The sequence below is a fragment of the Pogona vitticeps genome, chromosome 6 (assembly GCF_051106095.1).
Source record: "Pogona vitticeps strain Pit_001003342236 chromosome 6, PviZW2.1, whole genome shotgun sequence".
NCBI lineage: Eukaryota > Metazoa > Chordata > Lepidosauria > Squamata > Agamidae > Pogona > Pogona vitticeps.
The window spans coordinates 9,331,936-9,356,095 of NC_135788.1; the positions used below are offsets into that span (position 1 = coordinate 9,331,936).

A 24,160-nucleotide genomic window follows, 5' to 3' on the forward strand; every position below is an offset into this window, starting at 1 on the left:
CAAGTGAAAGAAAATTGGAAATATAATATCTAATGGAAACTGAAGACAATACTGCAGTAAATAGCAAGATTTTATTATCTGCTTGGGAATAGTCACAACACTATGAGCTATAGAAATGCATAGTTACACATTAGTTACACTACAATGCAAGTGGGAAGACACATTCTAATGTTCATACATGTGAAAATAATATAACAGGCAGGGATCTGACTTCAAATGCATATGTGCATATACAATTATTTATTTTTACTGTCCCTGATCCAACAAATAAAACTACATCAGCATAAAGATCCTATCTGAAATGGGACTAATATATAAATCTGTGATAATGTTGAGAAGAAACTCAGAAAGAAAGTATCGCTATAGAACTTTAATATTAATATCTTCACTAGCTTATTTATTTAAAATGTTTTTAAAACAATGTATTCTCAAAGGCTTTCATGGCCGGGATCTGATGGTTGTTGTATGTTTTTCAGGCTGTTTGGCTGTGTTCTTAAGGTGTTTCTTCCTAACATTTCGCCAGTCTCTGTGGCCAGCATCTTCAGAGGACAGGAGTCAGAACTCTGTGTGTGCTCTGGTGCAGTTTGTGGGATAGTTGAGTATTTACACACAACCTACAAACAGTATTTAGGCCCACCACAAAAATACAACAAATGTTACAGTCAGCAAAGGACAAAAGGGACCCCCCTCACCACTGCAGGAGTATACCGGATACCTTGCAGTTGTGGCCAGGTATATATTGAAACCAAAAAACGCAGCATCCACACCAGAATCAAAGAACATGAAAGACACTGCAGACTAAAACAACCGGAAAAATCGGCAGTAGCTGAACACGCCCTAAAACAAACTGGACATTAATTTCTATTTCAAAACACAGAAGTACTGGACAACACCAGCATTCATTATGTTAGACTCCACAGGGAAGCCGTTGAAATCCACAAACACCAGCAGAGTTTCAACGAAAAAGTAGAAAGTCTAAACTCCACAAAACCTTGTTCCCAGCACTGAAAAATACAGCCTGCAAAAGGTCAACGAACTCTACCCAGCCACAAGCACCAGTGATCAATGCGCACAAAAGACTAGCTAATGACACCCATCAATCACAGTGACAGATAATCTCTCCCCCTTATCACAACAATACACCCACAACAACAAAAACACGCTGATCACCACAATCTTCTGAAAAGGGCAAAAGCTGATCCCACAGCTATAAATACTCAACTATCCCACATACGGCACCAGAGAACAGAGTTGTGACTCCTGTCCTCTGAAGATGCCGGCCACAGAGACTGGTGAAACTTTGGGAAGAAAAACCTTAAGAACATGGCCAAACAGCCCGAAAAACCTACAACAATCATTTTTAAAACAACCTTCAATCTTGCAGATTTCTTGGCAGATTGCAAGGATAAAAATATATAATAATGTTTTTATATTTTTAATATATAAATAGTGGTATGTCACATACTGTGACTGCCATAAAATTATGATAAAATTTGCTATCCTGAATTATGCATTTATACAACAACCATAAAATTATTGGTAACAGTCAAATCTGATGCATGCAACTTCATAAAACACAAGAGACTACATTGCAACAGTTTGGCAGGTAGGTGGCAGCATGACACAGATTTCATGCTATCCTTTTTGGTAAACACACTTAAAAGACAATCTGAAGTAACTATTGCATATACTCCCATTTTAATAGCCTCATGGCAGACAGGACTCTGAGGTCTTATTAAAGCTTAATATCTGTAAACAGGTTGATAGAATAAGGTTATTTTCACATGCTTACACATAATTGAACTTTATTTTATTTATTAAAATATTTTTGACCTATATTATATTCACAGATCTCAGGGCAGGGTAAAATCAGTAAAATCACATTAAAAGACAGGGCCCTCATTCAGCTTATTTTAGCATCCAAATGCTGGTTCAGCAGCTGCACAGCTTCACTTCACACCAGTGACAGGAAAAAAATGGAACTTCATTGTCATCAGCATTTTGAGAGCACTCAACTCCAAAGTTCCTGATTAGCTCAACCAGCAGCTTCAAATAGATGTTAAAGAACTTGTGGGACAAATAAAATCCTTTGGTACCACACAACTTAACAGAATCCCCCATGTTAGAAAAGCATTATTTGCATCTGACCCTGCAGGTAACAGTAAACCACTTTACCTCAATTCCTCCCATTCCCATTCCACATGGTGTCATTAAGACACCATGATCAACAGTATCAAAAGTTACTGAAAAATCCAAGAGAAGCAACAGGGTAGCAATCACTCATCTCTCTTGAATGAGATCATTTGTCAGGGCAGCTAAGCCCTCCCCAGTCCAAAACCCAGCCCAAACCTAGCCTGAAGCCAGACTGAAATGAGTCTAATCAGCTTCCTCTAAGAAGGTCTAAAGCAGTCCAGACACCTTGTCCTCCTAAAGGGATGTTTGCAGTGGGACAGCAGTTTGCATATAGCTTTGGATCTAGTGAGAACTTCCTGAGGGGAGAGCATATCACTACCTCTTTCAGGTGACAGGCACTGACTCTTATCATTCCCTGTACTGAGCCAGCCAATCCATTTCTCCTGCCATGGGTGGAGCTGACAGGGAGTGGGGCAGACAGGTTTAAGTATCTTGTCCACATCCTCAGCTGTAGTAACTGAAATTGATCCCAAATAGCCTGACTAAAAGGCATTCTGGGCATCTGCCCAGATATTGTTACAGATGTTGCGTCCAGTCCCCAACAACTTTATCCTTAAAGGATGTTTGTGACAGCAGGTGACTAAAAGGCTGACTACTAGCCCTTCTGAGCTATAGCCAAATAAGCTCTTTGTGTATGAGACAGCTCTGCTGGTTCAAAAGCACTGTTTCAGAACAAAAGCATGTGAGATCATGATAATGGTGCTGATACTTGACTAACGAATTCCATCATTGAGTAAAACCTTGTCTCCAAGAACAAGGATGGCAGGATTAAACCCTGAGAGATGGGAGCATCCACTAGCTCCCTTTTCTATAGACTGAGTTTATCCAGAATACTGTTTCCCAAATTACCCAACCAGATCCTAAGGGGAAGCCTGCACGCAGCACTCTCTCATGTTTTGATTCCCAATAACTTAAGCCCAGATATAGAAAAGCTAGCTGACTGGAATATGCTTTCTGAAAATTCACATTGCAAGCAAAACAATTTGGAAAAAGGCAAGAAAGTGGTGCACCAAACTGGCCATGGTCTCCTGTCAAATGCAACCATACTAGTGGAAGCATACACACACATTCTCCCCCTCATCACCTGAAAACAGCTTTTGGTGCTTTGACAATATGCAACACTCACTACCATATCACAGACAGTTTTCTATTTTGCATTTTTTTTCTGGTCAGTATATTTATATGAAAACAATTACCTCCTTTCCTCTTATATCTTCTGATTATGAAGTAGGAAACAATATACAGAATAGCAAACAGAAGAAAGCAGATCTGAAAGAGAAAGGTTTAGAGTTCAAAATGTTGATCAAATAACAAAAAACATTTTCATTTAGGAAACATTAAAATGAGAAAAGTTACAATAAAATTACACATTTAAGCAGTTACCATGGGTATAACTAATATGCAATGCTCACTTTGGTGAATTTTACAGTTTTCCCCAGATATTAACTAAGCAATTGCAAAGGACACAAATCAGGAGATACAATTGTAAATACACTTACAGTATGTAATAAGACTTATTATTAAAATATATATTTAATAGAAAAATATAAAAGTCTGAGAGCATTTATAACAATCTACTACTAAGTATACACTGTGTTTCCCTGAAAATAAGAGAGGGTCTTATATTAATTTTTGCTCCAAATATGCACTAGGGCTTATTTTCAGGGGATGATTTAATTTTTTTATGTACAACATTTATTCAAATACAGTCATGTCATCTTCTGGTTGCTGTACAATGGTGGAGGGCAGGGTTTCACTTAACTGGGGCTTATTTTGGGGGTAGGGCTTATATTACGAGCATCCTGAAAAATCATACTAGGACATATTTTCAGGGGAACAGGTTAGTACACACCAATGCCTGTTTGTTTTCTCAACTGGCAAGCTCCTTAGGTAGATGCAACAGACCTCTCATGAAATACACGACTGGAAATTTACGATGTAAGCTCAGGTTGCAGAAACAGGCATATGCAAATATAAGGTGTACACCAAAATGTGGCTGGTAATGAGCAGGGCCTCAAGTGACATGAGATCACGGACTGCATCACTTCCACCTACATCATATTCAGCCTACAAACATCCAAATACGCAGAAAATACATATCACTGTGGACAATGCTGGTATCGCTAAGGAAAAATCTAGAGAACATATGTAAACTAGAATTTAATCTGAGCAAGGATCCAACACTTGGATTTCATTTATACATGCCTGGATTTCTTTAAAAATGGATGAAATTACATATGTAGACTAAGTTACAACATGACACATATTTATAAATAGGAATCCATACTGAAATGGGATGGGACAGAATTTGATTCAGGTGTAGATATTTCTACAGAAGAAAGCTGTAACTGAAAGGCCACAATTTTCCTGCAGTTTTATGTGCCCATGTGAGGAATCAAACTCCTAAACTCTGGCTCTGCAGCCATATACCTAAACCGGTGAGCTATCCAGACAGCTAACTCTATAACAGAAGCAATAAATTTGTGAAACGGGACTGGCTTTATCAGAAAAAAAATAAATTCAAAGCCTTAATATATTCAAAAGTAAACTTAATGCAGTTTACTTTTTTTAAAATGAAGGCATTGACTTCAGAGGATTACTACCCTTACCTGCTATGGAGGCTAGAAAAACACTACTAAGGCCCTGGCCTCCTTTTGACGCACCCAAGAAATGACAGGGACTACCACCTTACCCTGTGTAGACACTATGATTTACAATAAGGGTGTCACCAGATGTTCTAAGTGGAGGCAACAACTGGAATTGCTTCTTACACTTTCTATATGATGTTTAGAGTAGATCAAAGACTTTTGCATCTCTTGTTGAGCATACAGGAAATCTACAGCATACAGGAAGCAAAAGATACTCATACTTCCTCTTGCTGCTACTTCTTTGCATATCTGAAGCTGTTACTGCTTTCAGTGTAAACCAGAATTACTTAACTCCATGACTTGAATCCAAGCCCTATGGCACAGCACTTCAGCCCAAACTCTGCTCACAACCCAGGTTCAATCCCAGATAGCAGGCTCAAGGTTCATTCAGTCCTTCTAAGGTTGGTAAATTGAGTACCCAGATTGCTGAGGGATGGAGGCAATGTACAGCCTGCATAATTAATTTGTAAAGCAGCCAGAGTGCTTAAAGCACTACAGTGGTGCCTCGCTTTACAATTGCCCCACATTACGACGAAACTGCTTAACAACGATCTTTTTGCGATCGCAATTACAATCACAAAATGATGGTCTGAATGGGGAAATATCGCTTTGCGATGATCGGTTCCCTGCTTCGGGAACCGATTCTTCGCAAAACGATGTTTTTTGAACAGCTGATCAGCGGTTTCAAAATGGCCACCGGGTGAGTAAAATGGCTCCCCGCTGTGTTTAGGGACAGATTCCTCGCTACATAGGCAGCGGAAATGGCCGCCGTATGTAGGATCTTCGCTGGACGGTGAGTTTTTACCCCATTGAAACACACTGAACGGGTTTCAATGTGTTTCAATAGGGTTTTTATTTTCACTTTACAATGTTTTCGCTTAATGGTGATTTTCCTGGAACGGATTATCGTCGTTAAGCGAGGCACCACTGTACTCACTTTTGTTGCCAGCGGTTTAGACATTAATGGCTGTGTGTAGTGTTATTTTGAGGGGACAGCATATTTACACTGTTATACAAGCTGCATACTCACTGCTTTACATTGCAGCCAAGTGTCATTTCTTAAGTGTTGTCACATGAAAAGATATACTAAAATATTTATGAAATGTGAGGGGGTGTACTCACTTCTGTGATACACAGTATATCAATAGTATAGGAGAAAACTAAGAAAAAAATCTTAAGAACATTTAAGAACTTACATGTATTTGATTTCCTGCATTTCAATTATAAGGTTTACATTTTGTTTGTCTAGACAGTGGTCTTCAACCTTGGGCCTCCAGCTGTTCTTGGACTACAACTCCCAGAAGCCTTCACCACCACCTCTGCTGGCCAGGATTTCTGGGAGTTGAAGTCCAAAAACATCTGGAGGCCCAAGGTTGGGGACCACTGGTCTAGAACATCTAAACAGGAAATATATTACTATTGAAAATAAACTGAATCTGACTGATACCTGCTCATTTTCATTGTTCCCACATATATCCAGAAACATTTGATTCCAGTGCCTAAGAATTCTTAATATTTTTCAACAGAGGGTTTTGGGGGAATTTAAAGAGTAACAGATTTATCATAGCTATGCAATACAGAAACATGTGTTTTGTGAAACTCTCAGAGTGAAGATACAACAAAAACACATGAATTCCTCTGACATGGCTTTCTTAAAACATCATTCCAGTTATATAATGATAGAACTGATAGGTCACCATGGCAATGAAATACACATAAAAGGATCTGAAAACATTTACAACAGTCCTCCAAATTGAAAGCAATGAACAGAATTACAATTAAGAATTATTGTATAAAGCAGATGGCAACAGATTTATTCTACTGCAAATGTGTTCTCATGAGGCAACGTGTATGTCCTTAAACATTTGGCAATTAAACAAAGTATTAATAATTATATGTAGACTCGTTGATCTTCCTAACGTTTCGCCAGTCTCTGTGGCCGGCATCTTCAGAGGACAGCACTCCCAAAGCCAACTACACCAGAGCACAGAGTGCTATCCTCTGAAGATGCCAGCCACAGAGACTGGCGATACGTTAGGAAGAACAACCTTCAGAACACAGTCAAAGAGCCGGAAAAATCCACAACAACCATACAGAACTACAGTTACATATTTTTCATCTTCATGCAAGTTGTAACTCAAGAAAATTTATCCCAATGTATTGATTTCTTACATTTCTGATATGACAGATTTATTATGCTCCACAAAAGCATTAAATCAGTGGATGCTAATGGGTTTTTTTGTTTCTTAGAACAAATAAAAATTACATTTATATTTTATGTACATAAAGACAATATATACCCCAAAAGAGGGTTCAAAATTTTAAAAAATACTAAACTAACTTCAATAGATTAGACAAAATGAATCATGGTTTAAATTGCTGGGATTTGGACCAAAAGACCCATAATCAAATGCCCATTTAAACACAACAATCTAGCATATCTCAAAAAATTATTGCAAGGAATCCTAGAAAAAGATGGAGGGAGATAATAAACAACCAAACATTGAAGAGTAATTCAGATTTTATCTAAGGCCTACAGATCACTTATTTCCTCATTCTAAGTGCAGTAAGTTCTGTTTAACACATAACCAAGGAAAAATAACCAACAAACGTTCTGGTTTATCCCTGGTGTTTCAGCAAGGGAAAGTTAAATTACTAGGGGCAAATTGAATTCTACTGTCTAAAGGAGCTAACAAGAATATAGGAGAAAAAACTTTTATTGTATGTAGTTTGTTTTGCAAAATAACTAAAGATTTCAGTATACGCTTTACATAAAAGTACTGTAGTGTACAATGAACTATGGATTTTTAATAACATTCCAAATATGATTATTTAAAATCAGGAGTCAATGTTTTCATCCATCTCCTTGTTACCATGGGGGAGTGACATCTCCTCTATGAGCCCACAGGAAGTCATAAATAATGGACTCTGACCTCTCCTCAACATGGTTCTTCTGTCTCAATGCATTGCCACCAAGTACCACACCACACAACTACTGCCACTGCTGCAGCTGCAAAAACAACTTCAGGGATGGGGATTCGAGTTGCAAGACTTGCTTAGTTTGACTTAAGTAGCACGAGTGACATGACTTGGACTTAAAGTGTTTTTTCCCCAGTTACTCGGACTTGACACATGATTCGGTACCCACCCACACCCTCCCTTTTTTCTTTTTTTCTGGGGAAAATGATTATTTTTAATAGTGACTCAGACTTGAGGCTTGGGACTCAGGACTTGGTACCAAAGACTTGCCAACATCTCTGAACAACTCTATTCCATGTATATACCTCCTACTGCCCTCAAAAGTTCATGAGACAACTACCTGTACTACGAGGCAGCTCATGGCAAACTACCCCTTACAGACCACCTTTGCTGGCAGTTATCCCTAGCAAGTCACTCCTTATCTACTCCCTACTATCCCCAGTAGAGCAATCTTCCCCTGTGTCACAGCACATCAGTGATATCCCCACACAGCTGCATCCATATCTGCTTTAGCCACTGATCATCTGCACATCAATGAACAGAAAGCAAATGTACCATCTCCATCACAGCACCAAGATGGACAGCACCCTCATTCAGCACACAGTCATTCCGACCTGAGAGTAACACTGTCTTCCATAACACAAGAGACCGTTGCTAAGTCTCCACATCACAGTTTCCCCTAGCAAATAATCTATGCCACATTTAAGATTATTCACATTTGTTTACTAATCAATGGCTCAACTGATTCGTCTTGACAAATTTTAGGTCTCTTTAAAACTGTTAATATCATCTGAGGGCTCTGAGGATAATACAAGCATTCAGCACTAAGAGGATTGCAGGAGTGCTGAAGCAAGGGAGCGGTGCAATGAACAGAATGAAGTTGCACCCTTTGATTACTGATTAAACTCCTGAAAACTAGAAATTTCTGTTGCTTAATTTTCAACTCCAAGTTGTGATTTCCAAGAATACAGAACTACTCCTTATCCCTGGAGCCTACTTCCACCAGTATGACATTACAGCCGACCAACCAATTTTCTAAACTCCAAGATAGCTCTATTTTAAATAATTCTTCTAAAAATAACACATTGCTTTGCATTCATCTATTGAAACACAACTACCTTCATCTTCAAGTTGCAACTGAACTTCATCCTGATGATATATGCATTATTCATATGTATCCTTTACAACGCCAAAGTGGCAGATTTGGTTCATATTTTTTATCATTTACTCAGTGCCCAACCATATGAGAACTGATTTCAAAATGATGCTATAAAAAGATAATCCATATTCAAATTTTATAACTCCTTCAACAAGTGTGTGGGAAGGTTTGCTTGGTACAATTTCATATACTACAATATCCAATTTTTGCACACATTTTGGAAGGGTTTTTTAAAAAATAATTTGATGTTTGAATCAATCTAGTATTTTATGCAGTACATGCCTGCAACAACATATTAAATGAGGAGAACCCAAACAAAAGGTCTAAGTACTTTTGTACAAATACCAATCAGCCAACTAGCATAAATGGAACTATTTTCTTTGGTGTTGTTTCACACACAGAAATTCTGAATACAACAATAACCAGGAATTCTTCCAAATGTTGTTAAAGAAATGAGTTCATTAGAATGAACTATTTCTATCATTTTAGTAACTGCAGTTCTTGAGGTAACCTTTGTTTGGCTATATAGGTAATGAAGGAATAACCTGAGTATCAAACCAAACAATTTTTCCTTACAGAGTGTGTGACTCACACATATGGATTTGTTTGTGTCTGCACAAAGACATTCAGAACTCTCTAGAGGAAGGTCTGGAGGGTTATTTCACCCTCTGAAAATGTATAGTAGCCTTACCATCAATAAGGAACTGTCTAATTTCCCAATTTTAAAATGCAACATGTTGAAAATACATCTTCCACCTTTATGCCCATTTGAAGAGCAAAGGGATGACGTGACTCTCAAAGAGTTAAGAGAGCACAGTGGAAAGGGCAGTAAGATAATAACTGACTGAGGATGGAAAACGGCAAAATAGATGCATTGCCTATTGCATATGTTTTACGCCACATGGAAGTATGTGTCTCATGAACGGTTAAGTAGAGGCTCCAATTCCACAGAAAGGCTCAGAGCCTCTGTTTGCTAAAAAAAATTCTCAGCTTCCATTTGGAGAAAAACTGATTTTAGAAAAGACCAAAGCAACAATAAATTAAACCTCAAAAAATAAGAAAACACAGTAGGAAAAATAAGAAACATTTATATAATCAAAAACATCAAACAAAGCACAATAACAAACAATAACCTGGTCTGTCACAATACTCAGACAAGATTTCTGTGCATTAATGAACAATCTGCCACATACTCGTACCACATGAGCCGGCCTAATTCTGGAAAAGGGTAATGAAGCAATCAAGCAAACCTGCCAAGATTTAAAAAAACCTTCTAGGGACTAATACCAATCTTATCCAACCTATTAAGAAAAACTTGAGGATCAAGTCTGGGAACACTGCTTAGAGTAAAAATATCACAGCACCCCAGTTAGGATTCGTGTTGTATTTCTGATACTGGGTGGCTAGATAGCTCAATAGTTTAGGTATCTGGCTATGAAATCAGATGTTGGGAGTTCAGTTCCCCACTGTGCCTCCTAGAAGAGCCAGCAAGCTGCTCAGTCCCAAGGTGCCTCCAGAAGAAGGGAATGGTAAACCACGACTCAGTACCCCCTGCCTAGAAAATCCTGGAGAAGGTTGCCATAAATCAGAATTGACTTAACTGCACACAATTATTATTTATGATATTATAGCATTCCACATTGTCTCCCATTTAAATAGGACATGTATCAGAATAAGGGCATTTGTAATTACCTACATCAGTCTTACATTAAATATCCACTCTCCAACACACTGGAAAACTGATTTTATACCTAGTCTTCATGAGCTAAATGTTGTCTTAAACTCAGGATGATCAGGTATAAAATCAGTTTTCCATAGTGTTGGGGGGTGGATATTTAATGTAAGACTGAGATGGGTAATTACAAATGCCCTTATCTTGAAACATTGCCTATTTAACTGGGAGACGATGAAAGGCAACAGACGATGGCTTCATTCAGATTTAATCCTCTTCAAAGCAAACCCACTGACATCAATGGGACCTTTCATCAAAACTAACTTACAACCCTACTGATTTCAATTGGCCTAGTTCTAGGTAGACTGAATCTGAATTCAGTCTAGCAAAAAGAGAAAAGAAATACAACAGGCTATCTCACACTTGTCTGGGATTTGCAAAGTACTGTATCGTAGGCATCTACTTACAACTGAATTCTTGATACAGTACTAATTAGTCTGAGACATGAACTTTAAGATTATCTTGAGATACTGGTCCAGTTCCAGGTGCTGACTGGAAGCTGCTGCTTGGCATCCTTCTGCTTTATCTCAATTTTGTTTTAGTTGCTCACTCAAAACAAATTGTTCTTTTATCTTTTGTTGTAATTTGCTCCTTGCTAATACAGTAGAATGGTTGGAACCTGTTTTTCAAGGGGAAGAATCTCCACTCATTCGCTTCATTGAGCCTGTTTATGGGACAGCTGCTCTTTACTACAGACTGAAACTTTCAAACTCCCACTCTAGAAGTTTGGAGATTTTGGTAAGGCCAAAATTTTGGTGCTTAGCATAGTAAATCACACTAGAGTAGGCCCACTGAAGCAACGGGGATTTGGTGTGTCAACTCCCCTGCAAGTTCCATTTAGTCAGATGGACCTACTTTGTAACTTCCCAAATTCTTGTTGATTCAAAGGGCCTACCCTAGTCCAATTTACTATCCCAAGCAGTAGGATTCTGGTTACTGGATTATAAGAGATGCATCATTGGTGCACATGAACTCAGTGTGGCAGCTGACATTAAATAAATACAAAACTAAAGGTAAAATTCACCTTCATTCTTTAATGCTTAATCAGCACATCACCCCTCCATAGTCACCAGTCCGCTGAAAATGCACAAATTCCCTTTTTGATTAAAAAGAATTCACAGAACTGAATGAATAAATGAGATCTTCACCAAGGGTTACAAACCTAGTCTGATACAATGTAATACTCAGAATGTGGGTTACTATTAAAAGAGATCTGGTATTACAAATGGGCTACTGTACAAAGCACTTAAGATAACTGGTTGATCTATGATGCAAGATACTGCAATATGATGAGGCTTGACAAATGCTATACTTTATACTTGACTGGGACACTTTTGGAAGAAAAGTAGTGTGGCAGTTACAACACCAGACTAAAACTAGAGATACTTATTTTATTTGCCACCTTTCCCCCTATAGAGCAGTGGTCCCCAACTTTGGGCCTCCAGATGTTCTTGGACTTCAACTCCCAGAAATCCTGGCCAGCAGAGGTGGTGGTGAAGACTTCTGGGAGTTATCATCCACAGGACAAGACATTTATTTCACTCTTGCAAGCAGCCTAGGTGGGCTTAAAAGTGTGAGAGACATTTAAATAACTATTGACATACCGCTGAGGACATAATGAGAGGTGTCACATGACCTCTGAGGTCACATGATTGCTAGAGCAACAGTGCTCTAAGTTCTTGACAGCTGGTCTTTGCCCACTTGCTGCTTTCCTGCCTCAACAGCCATTGGGAGCAGAGTGAGTTAGAGAGACCTTGGCTTTTCAAAATTACTTACATTTGTCTTTCATCCGGACTTAATAATGGACGTTCTCAGCTATTCAGGTTCATAGTTTGTAGAGATGTACTCTGTATCAACGGACAGGATTGCTTCCTGTTGTGTCTATAGCTCTGGAAACTGCATTAAGGCCTTGCCTGGGTAGTGAAGGTTTCGGGTGATGAGGTCTGGCAGGGCAGTTGACTGTGGTACTTTTGAAAGATTGCTGTTGTTTTTTAATGGAGATAAATGGGTTTGTTAGGGGGCAGCCAGATGTAAGCTGGATTTCAGTAACAGACTTCCCACACAGATGGGAAAGAGTAGCATTTGTGAGGATCCTTTTCTGGGTGCCCCCTTTCTGATGGATCCGTGGGTGTAGTTTTTGGAATGTTCTGAAACATTTGCCCATTCTGCATGATTAATCTGTGCATTTCGTCCCTAGCATTTGTTAGATTGTATTTGGTTAATCTCCTTCCTTAGTAACCATAATTAGAAAAAATGTTTTTATGTTGTTCAGAAATGAACAACAGACCTCTTTACTTATTGTTTCCGAGTCTGAAGGGTTCCAAAGATTATTGTATCTGAAATATTTACCCATTTAATGAGTTAATATGCCAGGATCTATTGACTTGTTCAGCTTAATAGTTCTCTTTCTGAGTTGACTTCTCTTGTATTTATTTCCATATTCATAGTGTTAATTACTTGCTCAAAATTTAAAGAGATAGTGGTTTATAAATGTTAATACATATCATATAACTATATTCTAGGTATTTAGATGTTTTTTACTGCCTTCCCTTCTCATACAGGCCAACCCGGTAAGAGATCAAACCTAATTTTGGTTTATTTTTTTCCATTTTTATTAGCTTCCCTCATGCAGGTGAAGACATTGACCAAGTAAGGAATCAAAACCAATTTGTGTTTGTTTTTTTTTCATTTTAACTGCCTTCCCTCCTTATTCAGGTAAAGACACTGACCAGGTAAGAGATGAAAACTAATTTTGGTTTATTTTTTGCGTTTTTACCACTTTCCCTCCTTATACAGGCAATGACACTGACCAGTAAGAGATTAAACCTAATTTTGGTTTATTTTTTCCATTTTCACAACGTTCCCTCCTTATACAGGTAAAGACACCGACCAGGTAAGGGATCAAGTGTTGGCGGTGGCAGCAAACAAGCAGCAGGAGGAAATGAAAAGGAAAGGAAGAGAGAGGGAGGGAACACGCGATAGACCTTCAAGACGGATGGATGGACTGGCGTGAGCGAAAGGAGATGGGGGAGGGGAGCGCTCGCAAGAAGGCTGTCCTCTCGGCATCACCTCTTCCCGCAGCACGTCTGGGCAGGGAGCAGAGGATCGCCAGGCGGGAGGAAAGAGAAGCACATGGCCAGTTTGCGAGTGGGGCCCCTCCTTCACCTCAGCAACAAAGAGGATGAGGCGATAGCAGTAGCAGCCTCACCAGGTGACCCACAAAGGGGGGGAGAGAGAGAGAGAAAAGCAGATGCCCCGGTGGCACCAAACCCCTGAGGAAGAAAACTGCCAGGCAGGGAGAGGGCACCCCTTCTGGACGCTTGGGCGCTTCGGGAGGCAGGTGGGACCCACCCCTTACAAGGCGGGGAGGAAGCCCCATGCTTGCCAAGTAGGTGCCGCCACTGCTGCTCCCGCTCCAGGTTGGGATGAAATTAGAAGGCAGGCAGATTTTGAGTGGGTGGGCGTGTCGTGTTTGCGGGTGGCCGTGTTGCGCGCGTACGCATGTGCACAAGTGCGACATGCCCCTCTACAAGCGCAACATGCCCGCCCATGCCCCTCCGCAAGCACAACACGCCCCCCCTGTGTGCGTGCGGGGGGCGGAGATCCGTGTCCGCAGCCCAGTTAAAGGAAGCCCACGGACCAGTGCAGGGCCACGGACTGGGGGTTAATGACTGCTGCTATAGGGGTCATAAAGCAGCTCACAACAATTAAAAACAAAACATAACCTTTTTAAAAGTAATAAAAACTTTATTTATTTATTTATTTATTTATTTATTATTTATTTATTTATTTGATTTGATTTATATCCCGCCCATCTGGTATATTCTACCACTCTGGGCGGCTTACAGAATATCAAAACAATTAGAAAACATAAAAACATTAGCATACAACAATAACAAATAGTGCAGGAATAAATAAATAATAAATAGCAAAGCAAAAGAAATTAGTAGTTGACAGGAGGGAAGGCCTGGATGTACATCCAGGTTTTCAGCTGGCACTTGAAAGTACCCAGCGTAGGGGCCTCGCGAATCTCCGGAGGAAGGTTGTTCCAAAGGCGAGGAGCCACCGCCGAGAAGGCCCGGCTTCGAGTCTTTTCCCTCCGGGCCTCCTTCGGCATCGGGCTCCTCAGCCTCACCTCTTGACTCCCGACTATGTATTAAAAATAATTCAGCATCAGCCAGGATGAAAAGCAATTTTGAAAACATTTATTTAAAAGTTTCAAAAAACAAAGTGTTCCATAGAAACATCACTTAAAAACCTACCTGGAATGAAAGATCTTTCCCTGACAATGAAAGGACAAGAGGGAGAGGGCCAATCTGGCTTCTGGGACAGTGAGCTACAAAGCCTGGGAACAGCCTCTCATCCTCACCAAATGAGGACCAATGTGATCCTTCAAATAGCCTGGATCCAAGCCACACAGGGCTTTAGAGACAATAACCAGCAATTTGAATTGAGCCCAGAAACCAACTGGCAGCCTGTGAAGGAAGAAGAAGGAGGAGGAGGAAGAAGAAGAAGAAGGAAGAAGAAGAAGAAGAAGAACAAGAACAAGAAGAACAAGAAGAACAACAAGAAGAAACCAGCACCAGTCAGAAGTATCACTTTAGCATTCTAAACCAACTGAAGTTTCCAAACAATCTTCAATGGCAGCCCCACATGGAGTGTGTTCCAGTAATCCAGATGAGCTGTAACTAAGGCGTGTTTCACCATGACCAAATTAGACATCTCCACCAATAGGTGTAGCTGGCACACCAAGCTTAAATTGTGCAAAAGCATTCCTCACCACCAATGAGACTCATCAGGGGTTGAGTCCAGGAGCATACCCAAGCTGTGAAATTGGCTTTTCAAGGAGAGTGTAATCCCATCCAGTACAGGCTGGATCCCTATTCCCTGTATTGCCTTATCTGGATTAAGTTTCAGTTTGTTAGCCCTCATCTAGTCCATTATTTACTAGGGGCCAGAACAGCTCAATTGCAGTCACATTTCTAATAAGCCAAGAAGTTTATTAGGTAACCTTGCACTATTCATTTCTTTTTACTCTAACCTTCAAGAAAAGAGTTTAACAAGAGAAGGGTGGAAAGATCAGTGTATACTACTTGGAGAACCTACACATGCATTATTGTTTTATGTATATATGTATAAATATACAGTATATACATATGCACCATTGTATATTAAAACAACATCAACTGCAAATTACTTCATAACCACTGTGAAGACTTGTCATGGATAATACAACAGAGACAGTATATAATCCTTATGTAGCGAACAGTACATTCAAGTATACAACCTTCACTTACACACCATATCTGTCTTGCAACTGTCAAGGTAAATACAGATCACAAGTCTATCAAATGAATGTGAGAAGAAAACAGGAATCATTTATAAAGGCAGTAGAAATATTGCAACCTACAGGCCACTGCTTCCCTTTCAAGTCTGTTTCTATACCCTATGGGTAGTCAGTCATACAAGTGACAGACTAAACTTTCCCAGGTGAAAAGTCCTTCCTGAGCAAAACACCGGTCAGCTGCTAAACCTAAAGGTCATTTGCAACAGCCAACGTTATAATGCCATTGTACAAAATGCTGGTAAGGCCACACCTGGAGTATCACGTACAGTTCTGGTCACCTCAAAAAAGACATAGCGGAACTGGAAAACGGACAAAAGAGAGTGATTAAAATGATGACTGGACTGAGGCACCTCCCTTATGAGGAAAGGCTACAGTGTTTGGGGCTCTTTAGTTTAGAGAAAAGGCACCTGAGGGGAAACATGATTGAGACATATAAATTATGTAGGGGATGGATAAAGCAGATAGAGGGAAGCTCTTTTCCCTCTCACGCAATACCACAAGCAGGGACATCCACTCCAATTGAGTGTTGGGAGAGTGAGAACAGACAAAAGAAAATCTTTACCAAGCGTGTCATTAGTCTATGGAACTCCTTGCCCCCGGATGTGGGGATGGATCTGGCCTAGACACCTTTAAAAGGGGATTGGATAGATTCCTGGAGGAAAAGTCCATCACAGGTGACAAGCCATGATGGGGATGTATAACCTCCAGGCTTAAAAGGAAGGTACTTCAAAATAGCAGATGTAGGGGACAGGTGTCAGGAGACAGGTCTCTAGTTGTCTCATGTGCCTCCAGAAGCATCTGGTGGGGCCACTGTGAGATACAGGAAGCTGGACTAGATGGGCCCTTGGCCTGATCCGGCAGGGCTCTTCTTTTATGTTCTCATGTTATGCAAATTTATGAAATTTAATTGGCCCACATTGTCCACACTCCATATACAGTCTGAAACAGGTGTGCTGACCACAGGTTTAACCTCCTAGCAACAGAAATTCTAGAAAGAATCAAGCTATTAAAAATCAAATAAACAGTGGTTATCTATAACCTCTCCTTGGACAAAGAAAGGAAAAGAGTAAGGTTCTCCGTATCAGGTGCCAAAACCTCTTGTCCTCAAAGAAAATCACAAGTTACCCTAGTTTGCAGACTTTAAAATAAGGCTGATGATGCAATTTGTGTCCTTACAAACCATCACCTTTGATCTAGATGGGCCGGGTAGAAATACAATAAAATAAATAAAATAAAATAAAGAGACTACATGTGGGCAAAAGGGAATTGCTCCCCCTAAAAATCTGTTCTTGAAAACTATGAACCAGTTTTCTTAAAAGTGATGAGGAGAAGCTTTTACTGTTAAAGGAGGAGTGAATGTGACCACCTGGGAAGTTTTGGGGGGGGAAGCTTAACATTTTAATCTATTATTATTTGTTAGCCTTTTAATTCCATGTCCACCTATTCGTTTATATTTATTTATTTTAAATATTCCCATCCCGCCTTTCTCCTTAAAAAGGACCCTCTCGTGGGTGTAAACCGCCCAGAATAGTGCAGGGCACTAATGAGGCGGTATACAAGTTCAATGAATAAATAAACGAAGAAACACGCATCGTTTTTTACAAGAAGCAGGTTCAAACGACCAGAGGCACCCGTCGCTGCCCCCTTCCCCGAAGGCCAGGGGGCTAGTCTTTCCCCCCTCCCCCGCCCTGCCCTGGAGGCGGGGAGGGAGAGTCTCTCGGGCCGGGGCTGAGAGGAGGGTCAGCGAGATATACAGCGATATAAACAGGCCGGTCAGGTCAGCACCTCCCTCCCACACACACACACACGGACATGAGGGGAAAGAAGAAACGGGGCCACCCCCCCCCCCGAAAGGGAGCCCGAGGTTCTCGGCCGGCTACGCACCGTGTACTCCCGCACTTGGCTGTGGAAGTTCTGCTCGCGAATGGTCACCTCGTCCGCCTCCATCCTTCCCTAGCCGCCGTCGCCGCCGCCTCGCAGCCCCCTCGGCAATGGCGGCCGCCCCAAGTCCTCCCGCTTCTGAGGCGACGGACGGGGGACCATGGCCGGGGGGGAGGGGGAGGGGGAGGGGGAGGGGGAGGCAGCGCCCGAGGCTCGCGACCCTTCCCTCAGGCCGGAGAAAGGGGGAGGGGGGGTTAGAAGGACGACCTGACGGCAGGAACAACAACAACAACAGAGCAGCAGCAGCAGCTGCTGCGCCCGCCTTCCCGCGTTGACGCTTTCCCCCCCCCCCCCACTCGCGGACGAGGATCTGTCACACCGCCTTTGCGGCTGAGGGGGCAGGACCCGCCAGGCTCAGGCTCTCTGAGGGGGGCGGGGCCTCCGTCAAGGAGACGCTGCGCCTGCGCCAACACAAACAAGGGGGAGGGGCACGCTCCGAGGAGGGAGGGAGGGGCCTACGAGGCTATTAAAAATAAAGGGGTGGGGCTTTTAAAAAAAGGGAGTTGGGGCGTGGCTTACCACCACCTTCTTGACAGGACCAAGGAGAAATAATGGGCGGGGGGAGAAGAAGTGGGAGGGTTTGGAGGCGGGACTCGCGAAGGGGTGAGGGCGGAGCTGCACGGCCGTTCCAACTTAAGGAAGGGGGACGGGCTCTCGGGCGGAGGCGTGGCCAGAGATGCAAAGCAGGCACGTGGAGGTCAGGCTTAGAGGGAAAAGGCGGGGTCATGAAGGGGAAGGTCACGCGTGCAATTAGCAGGTGGTGTCTTAATGTCAGGTTCCTAGTAAGGACGGGGGAGGAATTCTGATTTCAGATTTATTTTCAGCGTAGAGAATGTATGTGCGAACAGTGTGTACTTATATTCTTACTGACACATGTTCCTGCAAACATTGCTGAGGCACTTTGTTGGCTTCTAAGAAAAAAAAAGTATTAACAGTACAGTAGTGGATTTTTATTTCATTTTGTGCTACCTCATCATAGGGTTTTCAAGGTAAGAAAGGTTTAGCAATGGCTTACCATTGCCGCCTTTTGCACAATATTGAAAATGCCTCTGGCCAGCATCATCTTCAGCGATCACTGCTGCCCAGTAACTGCCCTCCAGAAGATTCAATGGGAGCTATTAATTCTCTTCTGCTGATGCAGCCTTTACTCCTGGAGAGGAGGGATCCAACTGAGTTGTCAAATACAGCAGAATTTGCTCTACTTATAAAGCAGGTGCATTTGAAGTATTTTTTACAGTTTACATGGTGCAAACACACACAACATACACACAGAAGCTACTAAAGTTCTGGGGGAAAATTCTATAGAAAAATAACATGGAAAGGTACTTCACAGTCTCCGAATACACACAATCAAAAGGTTGAACACTAATTATGCAAAACATATCATTATTCATAACTCAGAATGATTCCATGCTTCCCACCATGCATCTGTTACTCCTTTCCCCTACTTTCCAGTAATACATGCAGAAATTACTGATCTCTGGTGGAATACATTTTTAACTTAGTCTAAAACCTCCTGTTCTGTCTGCCCCTCTGTGGGTAGTAGAGGAATGCTGGATTGTTTGTTTGGTGACATATCACTGCATTCACTTGCCAGCAAAGTAAAGCAGCACTAGATTGTAAAGGAACAAGAAAAAAATAGATCCCTTTCCCTCTTCTGACTCCCCTCCTCCTTTTCTGTCTCCCCCCACCATAGAGTGTTGGGGAAAACTGGATTTTATTTTGTATTTTATTTATTGGTGAGTGACATATCACTTTATTGGCTTGCCAGCAAAGTGAAACACCAATGGATTGTAAAGAGAGAGAAAAGGGGGGATTGCCTTCCACATCCTCTCTTTACAGCCCCTCTGCAGGAAGCAGGGGAAAGCTGGATTTTATTTTTATGCTCCGAATTTCTCAGTATGTGACATACCACTGCATTGACTTGCTGCCCAAGTGACACAGCACTGAATTGTTGGGGAAAACACCATTATTGCTTTAGTTCAATAATGGTGATGCCAGATTAGATTAGATTAGGCATCCTTCAATTTTGAGAGACGATGGTAACATGCTCTTGGAACAGCGTCTAGTGTGGCTGAGAAGGCCAATTCGAGAGTGACAATCCCTTCCACACCGAAGACAAATCCAATCTGCCCCTGTCCAGCTCCCTGATTTTGCTGCTTTTGTGACTTCCTCTTTGCCTCGGCCTGCCGGACAAAGGTCTCTTCAAATTGGGAGAGGCCGTGATGTACCGCCTGCCTCCAGGCTGAATGCTCAGATGTCAGGTTTTCCCATCTGTTAAGGTCCATTTCCAAGCCCTTCGGATCCCGTTTGCAGATATCCTTGTATCGCTGCTGTGGTCTCTCTCTCTGGGGCGATTTCCCTGCACTCAATTCTCCATACAAGAGATCTAGTGATGCCAGAGGCTGAACTAAAACAGACCCATCTTACCTGTGCTAAAAAACAAAACAAAAGCACAGTAGCCTATGCTAGAGACCCAAAAAGGTGTGGGTAGGCATTGTTAAGGGTAGAGCTAGTTCATGATTGCCTATACATCTTGTGATCGCCGGAAAATGGAGCAAACCAACTATTCCCAAAATGACCCAAAAGATAAGACAAAGTGTCATCTGACTGAACCCTGGGTCAAACAGTTCAAGCCTCAGACACTTCCCACTTGGGCTACCATACTGTTCCTATTTGCTTTGGCTTTGATTTTGAACTCCTGAGGAACCATTCAGCATGATTATTAATGATGGAATCTCACAATTGGTCTGTGATGATTTTTACATTTAGCAAGTGGATGGCACTTATTCCTATTTAGCTGTACATTTGTAGCATCATTACTTACTGGATGAGACTGTAAGTACCGACATCATTTTCATTATGCATCATCAGCTTTTTGATAAATTTTATATCCCTTGTTGAGGACTAACGTATTATTTGAAAGAGTTCATTTAGCTGATATTCATCACAACAGTACTGTTTCCACATATGAATAAAATAAACGTGATGGTGAAACTCTCAAAAGCTAATGTTCCAAGCAGTGATTGGAATTATTTTTAGTGTAACAATTCATTGTCTGAATATATTTCCAATTTTTTTTTTTAAATTGAGCCTTTTAATCCATCTTTACTCATTGGTATCAAACTTCCAACCTCTGATCGCCAAGCAATATCTAACAGTTCACATTATTTATTCTTTATTATATTGATATTCTGCCTTTTTGCAACTACAGCCACAAACATTCTAGGGAGCTAACAGTAATTAAATACAAATAATAGCCAAATGCAGTTAAACATAAGAAATACAGTACACCCTCATTGTGTGCGATCAGTATCTGTGGATTCACTTATCCACTGCCCAAAAATATTTTAAAAGCCCCAGAAAATTATGCATCAAGATAGCTAGATCTGGCAGGTACAGGAATTACTGTTTTTCTTAGGTCAAGAGTGGAAAGTCTTCACATTTATTATCATACTTGTATACAACTGCCTTTGAAAATGAAGGCCGATTTTCCATCAACCATAGTTACCATGACACAAGTACTGTAACATAATAAAAGTTGAGATTTTTCAGACTTTTTATGAAGGAGAATGGCGATTGTCATGGGTTTTCTTGACTTCCACTGCATGACTTGATTCTTTTGTCCTTCATCAATAACATTCACAAAAGAAATCTATTATGATATAAATCTGAGACAATGGCCTTTTGAAAGTGCAAAGAGGGGGATGATCTTAGGAAGTCTAGTCACTGTGAATTACTGGGAAGATCTCTTGAAAACACTTGACCAATAATTTATGAGCTTGGGGTATTTCTTGACATATTTTTTAATGTGGAAGTATGGATTTTTTTTTCAGAGTGAGTGAGCCATTCTGGGAAATGCTCATCTTGAATCACTCTCATTTCTGTGTTTCTGGACGTCTTCTATTCTGCTTAACGTTCATGGAAGCTGAAAGTTTGTACAGGTTTTGTTTTACAATGACTATTGTAATCCCAAACAGCACTGTTTCCAAGGCCAAGCTTGCCAGACAACTTCTCAGCCAGATGGTCAGACAATATGGGAGAGCGGAGGATTTGTCATATGGATTACTAAGGGAGGGGTGGGCCAAGCTGCCTTGTGCAAAATATAGGCTATGAGTCAATGCAGCACCCCTCCTGATTGGCTCAGGTGTACCTAAATCAGTATTTCCAAACCTTTTTTTTGAGTGGCAACCCCCTTTTATAATAGCCAAGTCACCTGAGACCTCCCCCCACCTGCATAAAAAGGTGTATTTATTTTGTTTATTTATTTAAAATATTTTTATCCTGTTTTTCTCCTTTAAAAAAAGGACCCAAGGCGACTTACATCATTAAAAGCACAATATTAAAACAGTAAATTATTGAAATATTTTTTAAAATAAATAAATATATTAAAGTTAGGTAAAAGCATTTCTAAAACAGATTTAAAAGCAGAAAAAAATACAAGTCATCTTATTTTAAAACCTGTCTTAGACAGCAAGTCACTAAGGAAAAGCCTGCTTGAAATAAGATCAGAACTGTCAATCTAGTCACGTTTTTTTATATGGAAGGTGAGATGTTCTTTGCCAGGGTCTACAAAATATTTGGGGTTTTGGAAGAGGTGGCCATTGTTAGTCTGTGCGAGTATATCAGGCATAATCCAAAGAAACAAAACAAAGACAAAAACAGGTGGCACCTTAAAGATTATTATGCTTTAATGTGAGCTTTCATGGACACGTCCATTTTGTCAGACATGTGGAAAGAGAATGGAATATTGAATGAAGTACAGTTTCATACTAAATATTAATTGGCTATTGGGTGTAGGGTACATTTACATGCAGTAATTTGGCTTATTGATGGCTCTGTTGTAAAGAATTCCTCGGGAGACAGAAAACAGACACCAAGCCTGGGCAGAGAGGAGAGGAGAGGAGAGGAGAGGAGAGGAGAGGGGAGAGAGGACAGAATGGAGGGGTGGGTTGAAAGCAGGGAATTCACTTAAAACGAGAGAGAAAGAGAGAGGGAGAGAGAGAGAGAGAGAGAGAATATATTAAATATTTGGGGTTGGCCCTAAAAAAATGAACAGCACTGTTAAACTGCCAATCTAATTTCTGAATAGTTCTGCCCAAAGCAACTAAAAGACTATATTTAGCTCACATATTTACACAGTTGACTGCATGGCAGTCTGGTTGCATAGAAACCCAAGGACTTTTAGATAGTATCCGAAAGGATGGAGCAAGCATGATAAGCAAATGCTGACATCAAAATTTGCCTGAAACCATGGCAAAAGATATCGTATCGTTCAAACACCCTTTAGAGTTTGAGTCTATATTTAATGTTTCCATGTTTAGGTTGTAGTGTGGAGTTTTCTCATGAGCAGAATTACAGGTCAAAGTGTACATTCAGACCAGATTCTGTTGTAAGCAGATTATTTATTAATTTATGTATTTGATTTGTTCAGTTTATACACCGCTCATCTGGCCAGCGGCCACTCTGATGTAGGCCTACTTCATATGAATGTCATTGAAGGTGGAAGGTGATCTGGAACCTCAAAATTCAGTCCTGATGTTCCCAACATCCATCATTATTTTAAGCATACAGCAATACTTTTAGGTACCTTACTGTATTCCCTCAGTCAGTCCTTAGGATGAATTATCTCCTAATTATATATAAAGATGACCAAATAGGAAACATCTTTAATTTATATCAAATTATAATTGAGTTATTCTCCACTATCCCAATTATGTGCATTAAATATTTTTTATAGGCCAATAATTTCAAAGTCTCATATTTTGTGGGCAGCTGCTATGGTAGTAATTGCATTTTAAGTTGAGAAAGAGAGAGGAATCAATCTTTGGTCTGGATTCAAAAAATAATGTTTGCTTCTGTCATTTAAGTGCCCATTATTCATCCTTCTGATTTTGTGACATGTTTAAAGAAAGCTCTCCATTAGCACACCAAAATTAGTAATTTTCTGTGGGTTAATAGATAATCCACTCTGTTATTTGCATTCACCTAAATTCCCTGTGTGGTTACATGCAACCGAAAAGCACTTAATGTTATTTATTTATATTTTACCCCACTTTTCTCCTAAAACAAAACCCAGGGCGGCTTACATAATTAAAAACACATTAAAGGCTAAAAACAGTAAATTATTCAAAAATTATATAGAAGAATTACTAAATGTT

General features: G+C 40.6%; 1 protein-coding gene across 1 annotated transcript in view; it reads right to left on the reverse strand.

The window, feature by feature from the left end:
• Positions 1-18,131, reverse strand: part of LMBR1 (limb development membrane protein 1) — a 73,701-nt gene extending 55,570 nt beyond the window's left edge. The window contains exons 1-2 of the mRNA XM_020779719.3: positions 17,943-18,131; positions 3,390-3,462 (exon numbers count right to left, since the gene is read on the reverse strand). Of these exons, the coding sequence (XP_020635378.2) occupies positions 3,390-3,462; positions 17,943-18,005 (136 nt within the window). The 5' untranslated portion in view covers positions 18,006-18,131. The remainder of the gene's footprint in view (positions 1-3,389; positions 3,463-17,942) is intronic.
• Positions 18,132-24,160: the final 6,029 nt, after the last annotated feature.